Source organism: Peromyscus eremicus, chromosome 15 (genome assembly GCF_949786415.1).
Source record: "Peromyscus eremicus chromosome 15, PerEre_H2_v1, whole genome shotgun sequence".
In the NCBI taxonomy this organism is placed as follows: Eukaryota; Metazoa; Chordata; class Mammalia; order Rodentia; family Cricetidae; genus Peromyscus; species Peromyscus eremicus.
The window spans coordinates 22,192,968-22,198,925 of record NC_081431.1 but is presented as its reverse complement, the minus strand read 5'-3'; the positions used below and the strand labels follow the sequence as shown (position 1 = coordinate 22,198,925).

General features: G+C 51.4%; 1 protein-coding gene across 1 annotated transcript; it reads right to left on the bottom strand.

Annotated features, from left to right (window-relative positions):
• Positions 1-3,184: 3,184 nt before the first annotated feature.
• Dusp23 (dual specificity phosphatase 23) lies at positions 3,185-5,592 on the bottom strand. Its single transcript, XM_059280827.1, has 2 exons — positions 5,233-5,592; positions 3,185-4,295 (listed from the first exon to the last, which is right to left on the bottom strand). The coding sequence occupies exons 1-2, from the start codon at positions 5,497-5,499 to the stop codon at positions 4,110-4,112; spliced, it is 453 nt and encodes a 150-aa protein (XP_059136810.1). The 5' UTR covers positions 5,500-5,592; the 3' UTR covers positions 3,185-4,109.
• Between the last annotated feature and the right edge of the window lie 366 nt (positions 5,593-5,958).

The following is a 5,958-nucleotide window of genomic DNA, read 5'->3' as shown; positions in this document are numbered from 1 at the left end:
GTGAGGGTCCAGTATTGATAGTGTAGCAGAAGACAGAGGCCTCGAACAAGACCAATGACTCATTGCAATAAACACTTGCAAGTGAAGATGTATGGACTAAAGACTCACTGTGTCACACTACAGCTTCCACATCGAGACTACTACTACTACTACTTCTTCTTCTCCTCCTCCTCCTTCTTCTGCTTTTTGCTTCTGCTTTTCATTTTTCATTTTTCTTTAAAAATTTATTTTATTTTTTGGGGGAGGTTGCAAGGGCAGAGGGCAGATATGAAGGGATGGGGAGATAAATGGGATCAGGATACACGATGTAAAATCTACAAAGAATCAATAAAAAGTTTAAAAGAGAAAGCAAGCAAGCAAGCAAGCAAGCAAGCAAGCAAGCAAGCTGAGAAAGCCATAGAGAGCAAGTCCATAAGCAGTGGTCTTTCATGGTCTCTGCTTCAGTTCCTGCCTCCAGTTCCTGTCTTGGCTTCCCTCCTTGATTGTACTGGCTGATTTGTGTGTCAGTTTGACATAAGCGAGTCATCAGAGAGGAAGGAGCTTCAGTTGAGGAAACGCCTCCATGAGATACAACTGTAAAGCATTTTCTCATTTAGTGATCAATGTGGGAGGGCCCAGCTCATGGTGGGTGGTACCATCTCTGGGCTGGTGGTCCTGGGTTCTATAAGAAAGCAGGCTGAGCAAAGCCTGGGGAAGCAAGCCAGTAAGCTGTACTCCTCTGCATCAGCTCCTGTCTCCAGGATCCTGCCCTGTTTGAATTCCTGTCCTGACTTTCTTCAATAATGAAGTCCCTAACTTGCTTTTTGGTCATGGTGTTTCATTGCAGCAATAGAAACCCCGATTAAGACAATGATGGACTGTCACTTGGAAGTATAGGATGAAGCAAATACTTTCCTTCCCAAGTTGTGTTTGGTTATTGTGGTGTTTTGAATGAAAATAGCTCCCATAGGCCCACCCACAGGGAGTGGCAGAATTAGAAGGTGTGGCCTTGTTGGAGTAGGTGTGCTATTGAGGGTGAGCTCTGAGGATTCAAAAGCTCAAGCCAGGCCCAGTGTCTGCTCTCTCTTCCTGCTGCCTTCAGGTCCAGATGTAGAACTCTCAGGTACCTCTCCTGCACCATGTCTGCCTGCACGCTGCCAAGCTTCCCACCGTGACGACAACGGACTAAACTTCTGAACCGTAAGCCAGCCCCAATTAAATGTTTCCCTTTATAAGAGTTGCTTTGGTCATGGTGTCTTTGTGGCAACAGAAACCCTAAGACAGTCATGTTTATCCCAGCAACAGAAACCAAGGTGGGAGCTGTTTCAGCCATGTGCATCAGCACTGGGAATATAATCCTTCTGAATGTAGAGAGTCAGTGGTGCTTATGACCTTGCTGGAAAACAAGCCTGTGGGGAGCTGAGAACTTGGGAATAACTTGACTTCCAGACTTTGGTGGGAAAGGTGGCAGTATAGGAGTCGGTCTTTGTCCCCCTAGTATGACATGCACATATACCTAAGACCCCAAATCTGTTCCTCTACTTCCAGAGAGAACGAAACCTGCCTGTTGGTTGTTTTAGTGGCTCTCACTGGGGGCAGATTTTGTTCCCACGGGGAATACGTGGCAATATGTCTAGAGGCATCTTTGGTTGTCATAACTAGAGGGGTGTGTGCCCGTCATCTAGTTGAGTGCAAACCAGGAACACTGCTAAACATCCTGTGGGATAGAGTCCCCCCACCCCCCAGTTATCCAGCCCCAGTGAAAAAAAATGTCAGGAATGCTAAGCATGGGAAACCCTGGTCTGGTGCAAACTTAAATCTGCTTCTCAGATGGAGAAGGTGTGTTCCTGGCACCAGTGTACGATGTGCTGGGGATGGGCCATGGCTAATGTGTGCCCTTTCATTGGTGACAAACACTGGAGAAAGGGTGATGGGAAGGTAAAGATCTGGGACCGTGAGTGAGCAGGAATGGAGCTGCAGGCTAACCTCTCAAGGTAGGCAGAAGGAGAAGGCCAGAGGTTTTCATTTGAAGGCAACCCTTACTTATTTAAAAGTGATTTCCTTAAGCACATAATTATATGTTTATTTCCCTAAGGAACTCTTGAGGCAGAGGAGACTTGCTTAAATTATGGGGAGGGAACTGCACACAGGGCCTTAATGGGGTTAGAAAAATTTTCTGTCTCCTTCCGAGGAGCCTTGGGAGGAAGGTAAGAGCAGATTCTGCTCTGGCTGTGCAGAGGATATGGGGAGGAACAGACCACAGAAAGGGTGGGGACGGGCCACACAGCCCAGCTGATCAGTGCTGGCGAGGAGACACCACCCCGGGGCACAGCTTCAGCCTGCCATTTCCTCTCCATATGGGTGAGCTCTGACAGTGACCAAAAAGACCTGAGGGAATGCACCTCGCACTCTCTTCCTGGGCCATGCCCTCCTCAGGAAAACGTTCCACAGACATGCACCCTCCCTTGGGAGATGGTCTGGTCTGCATCATGGGCAGGCGTGGGAGTGGCAGGGTGGATGGAGCTTTTAGTCAGAGGAAAGCCAGGGTTTCATGCAGTGAAAACTTCCTCTTTTGTCTGCCACAGCCTAAATGCCTGGAATTTTTGAGTTTCTTCTCTTTGGCTGATATAGTCCCCTGGGAGGGCTAGAGAGGATCCAAGGAAAACAGTTAAGGAATGGATCCCCCACATTAGACACAGAAAGGATTCTGGGTGAAGGCATCTTACATTGCTTGCGTAACTAAGCCTTTTGTGTAAGAGGGAGCCGGATAATGTTTACTTAGGGGCAGCAGAGGATGGGGGAAGAAGTACTGGGAGGAGATGGTACAGGCGCTGCAGCTCTGGTCTTCAGTACAGGAGATGGAGGCTCTAGGGGACTTCTTGGCTATTCCGTCCTGTGCCTGGAATAGTAGAGAAGGCTCTGAGTATCCATCATGTGCGAATGGACTGTCATCACCCATCTCCCTGGGCTCCTGAGAACAGGAATCATGCCTTATTTTGCTGAGTCACTTCCACCTCTAAGAGCACCCAGTTCACACAGGCACTCCATGTACGTCTCAGGATGAATTCTCCCTTAGTTCAGTTCAGCCTATTATGGCAGAAGACAAGGCAAGAATTCAGACTGACATTTTAAAAGAGTCCATCGGGCTCATGTCTGACGTTCATCTCATCTCTCAGAAAGTCCTAAGTGTGGTTGGTGTTAACGGCAGGATGGAGTCCAACAGGGGGGAGGTGAAGACAGCAACACCCGAGAAACATGGCCAAGAGTCACAGCCTCAGAGTTATTTATTCGATTACTTAATATTCACTCTGTATAAGCACCAAGACTCAGTTCCCGCACTCCTTGGCCTGAGGCTGGGGATGCCATAGGGGCTGGAGGTAACAGATGAGCTGAGTGCATCTGAGGCTGGTAAAGAAGTGGCTAGGGCTGGAGGGAGAGAGGAAAAGAGGGGGATAGGGAGAGAGGGTGGTGGAGAGAGGGAGGGGGAGAAAGGGAGAGAAAGCGCGGGGCGGGGTGGGGGGGGGAGATCTGGGTCATCCAAGTCTTTTGACCCTGAGAGGGACAAAGGTGACTCAAGCGGAGCAGATGAACCCACATATGGAGTGACATCAAAAGGGCACTCCTCACGTGGGAGTGTAGAGCCCTGAGGCTGCTTGGAAGCTGGGTGGCCAGAGACATGGATCTCTTCCATTGACCAGGTCTCCAGAAACGGCATCACATACGATCAGGGAACAGTGCCTAGAATTTCAGCATCTTCAAGGAGACAAAAGTGTATGTTATAGTCCTGGCCCATCCTTCTATTTTCCAGAATTGTGACCACAGGCCTTTCTGAGCTCTAGCCACTTCATCCAAAGAACAGACATAATTTTTTACCTTTTCTACGACCCAGGGCTATGTGGAGTTGATGTATTGGGAGTGCTGTGTAAATGCTATGCAGTGCAAATGAGTTCTTATTAGTTATTAACTCATATTCATGGGGTCTCCGCCCTTCTGTCAATCAGGTTGTGGCTTTGGGGAAAGATTGCTTCTGTCCGATAGGAACCAAAGGGGGGTGAAGGATGTAGTACTTCCCGTCCCCCCTGGCCACATTTTCCATATGCAGCAGGAGAGTTGGGGAGCTGTCAGGTCCCTTATTTCGTTCTCTGGTAGAACTGGAAGACAGCTTTCTCTTGTTCATAGGTCTCAATGGATCCTGGCCGTAGGCGCCGAATCTCAGCAATGGCATCTCCTGCCGCCAAGCCCTGCTCCTTCACCAAGTAGCAGGCCAGCATGGTACCGGTGCGGCCAAAGCCCAGGGCACAGTGCACTCCAACAGCCTGCAAAGAGGAAACTGATGGAGTGGAGTCCAATGCCCTCCCCGACAGCCTCCTGTCCCCACGGAAAGGCGCTGTTCTTCCCACAGATCACAGGACCTCACAGGACACTCCAACAGGTCTGCAAAGAGGAAACTGATGGAGTGGAGTCCAATGCCCTCCCCGACAGCCTCCTGTCCCCACGGAAAGGCGCTGTTCTTCCCACAGATCACAGGACCCCAGAGGACAAGCGACATTAATGCTGTTGAGGACTGTCCTTGCTTCTGGTGACTAGGAGGCCTCTAAAGTGGCCCGTTCCCAAGCTGGGCTCTCAGCCTGCCCTCTCTACCTTTGCTATCCAGTACAGAACACCCTGCTGCCCGTGGTGGTGGTATTTTACCTGAAATGTGTCAATCCAAACTGAGATTGGGCATAAACTATTTACCAGGCTCTGAAGATGTGGCCCGAAAAAGACTGGAAATGCCTCATTAATAAGTTATTTCCTATTGATTCTATGTTGAAATAATATTTTTGACTTGCCGGATTAGTAGCAAAATCAACTCTACCTGCTTCTTTTTATCTTTTTAAAAAACGTAGCTGCTAGTAAAATTTAAAATTACAAGTCTGTCTCCATGACATATGGACCTCTAGAAAATGGGTTTTGAACCACTTCCATCCGGCTTTGGCGCTGCCCGGACTCCTGGAAGTATTTTGCATGACAGTACTCTCTCCAGCCTTCTTGGTATCACCTTCCCTCTCTTCTGGCCGCACAGTTGACTCCGGGTCCCTGAGTGGGTTCATCTAGCTCCAGCCCCGCCCGGTCCCACCCGGCCCCGCCCCTCCCCGCATCGCCCCGCCCCACGGCCTCTCCCGCTCCTTTCCGACTCCACCCTCCCGCCCGGCCCCGCCCACTCATTTCCTCCCAGGCCCCGCCCTCTCGCTGTGGCTCCCACTCGCTGACCTCTCCCCGGGCGTTGGCGTCGTCCACGATCATCACAAATTGGTCGATCTGTTCCGGGGCCGGCGGGCAAAAGTCAGGGATGCGCAGTCGGTGCAGCGTGAGGCCCGGACAGCTGTCGCTGTGAGGGGGTCCGCGCTCCGTCAGGGACACCAGGTGTCGCACGCCCAGGTCCAGCAGGAACTGGTAGTGCGCGGGGAGCCGCGGCAGCGCCAACCCGGCCAGCCGGCCCGGGAGCACCCAGGAGAAGTTGGGAGGCTGCACGCCCATCGTGGAGGGAGGGCACTCAGGGTGAGGCTGGCCTTACCTATTCCGCCCGGCAACCTGTCACCCCCTGGGGCTAGCTTCTGTCCCTGCTCAGTACTTGCCCTAGCCGGCCACGTGGTCTTTCGGTCCCGCCCCTGTGACGCTCCTCTCCACCCAGGGTTGGCTGGAACAGCAGGGGCGGGGCTAAGACGGCTCCTAGAGGAGCCGAGAAGCTCTGCGGTCCCGCCGATCCCGAGCAGGACCTTCGTTGATAGGTTGGATAATCAACAACAAGCGCGATTGTTGCAGCTGGGAGCGAATACACTAAGACAACCTGGGACAAATTAATTGCTCCTGTGGATAAAACAGCCTAGGGCTGGGCTCTGCTGCTCCCTGGTGGTGTGTTGTAGTTACTGCACCGCGGGCCTAATCTTCCCTTCACCGTTTATGCGCAAGGGTTTAAATGGGTGAAAAAAACCAGTC

Coding starts and splice junctions, on each gene's coding strand:
- Dusp23 (XM_059280827.1), bottom strand. CDS start 5,499: ATGGGCGTGCAGCCTCCCAACTTCTCCTGGGTGCTCCCGGGCCGGCTG. Junction 4,296..5,232: donor ACGCCAACGCCCGGGGAGAG/GTCAGCGAGTGG, acceptor TCCTCTTTGCAG/GCTGTTGGAGTGCACTGTGC.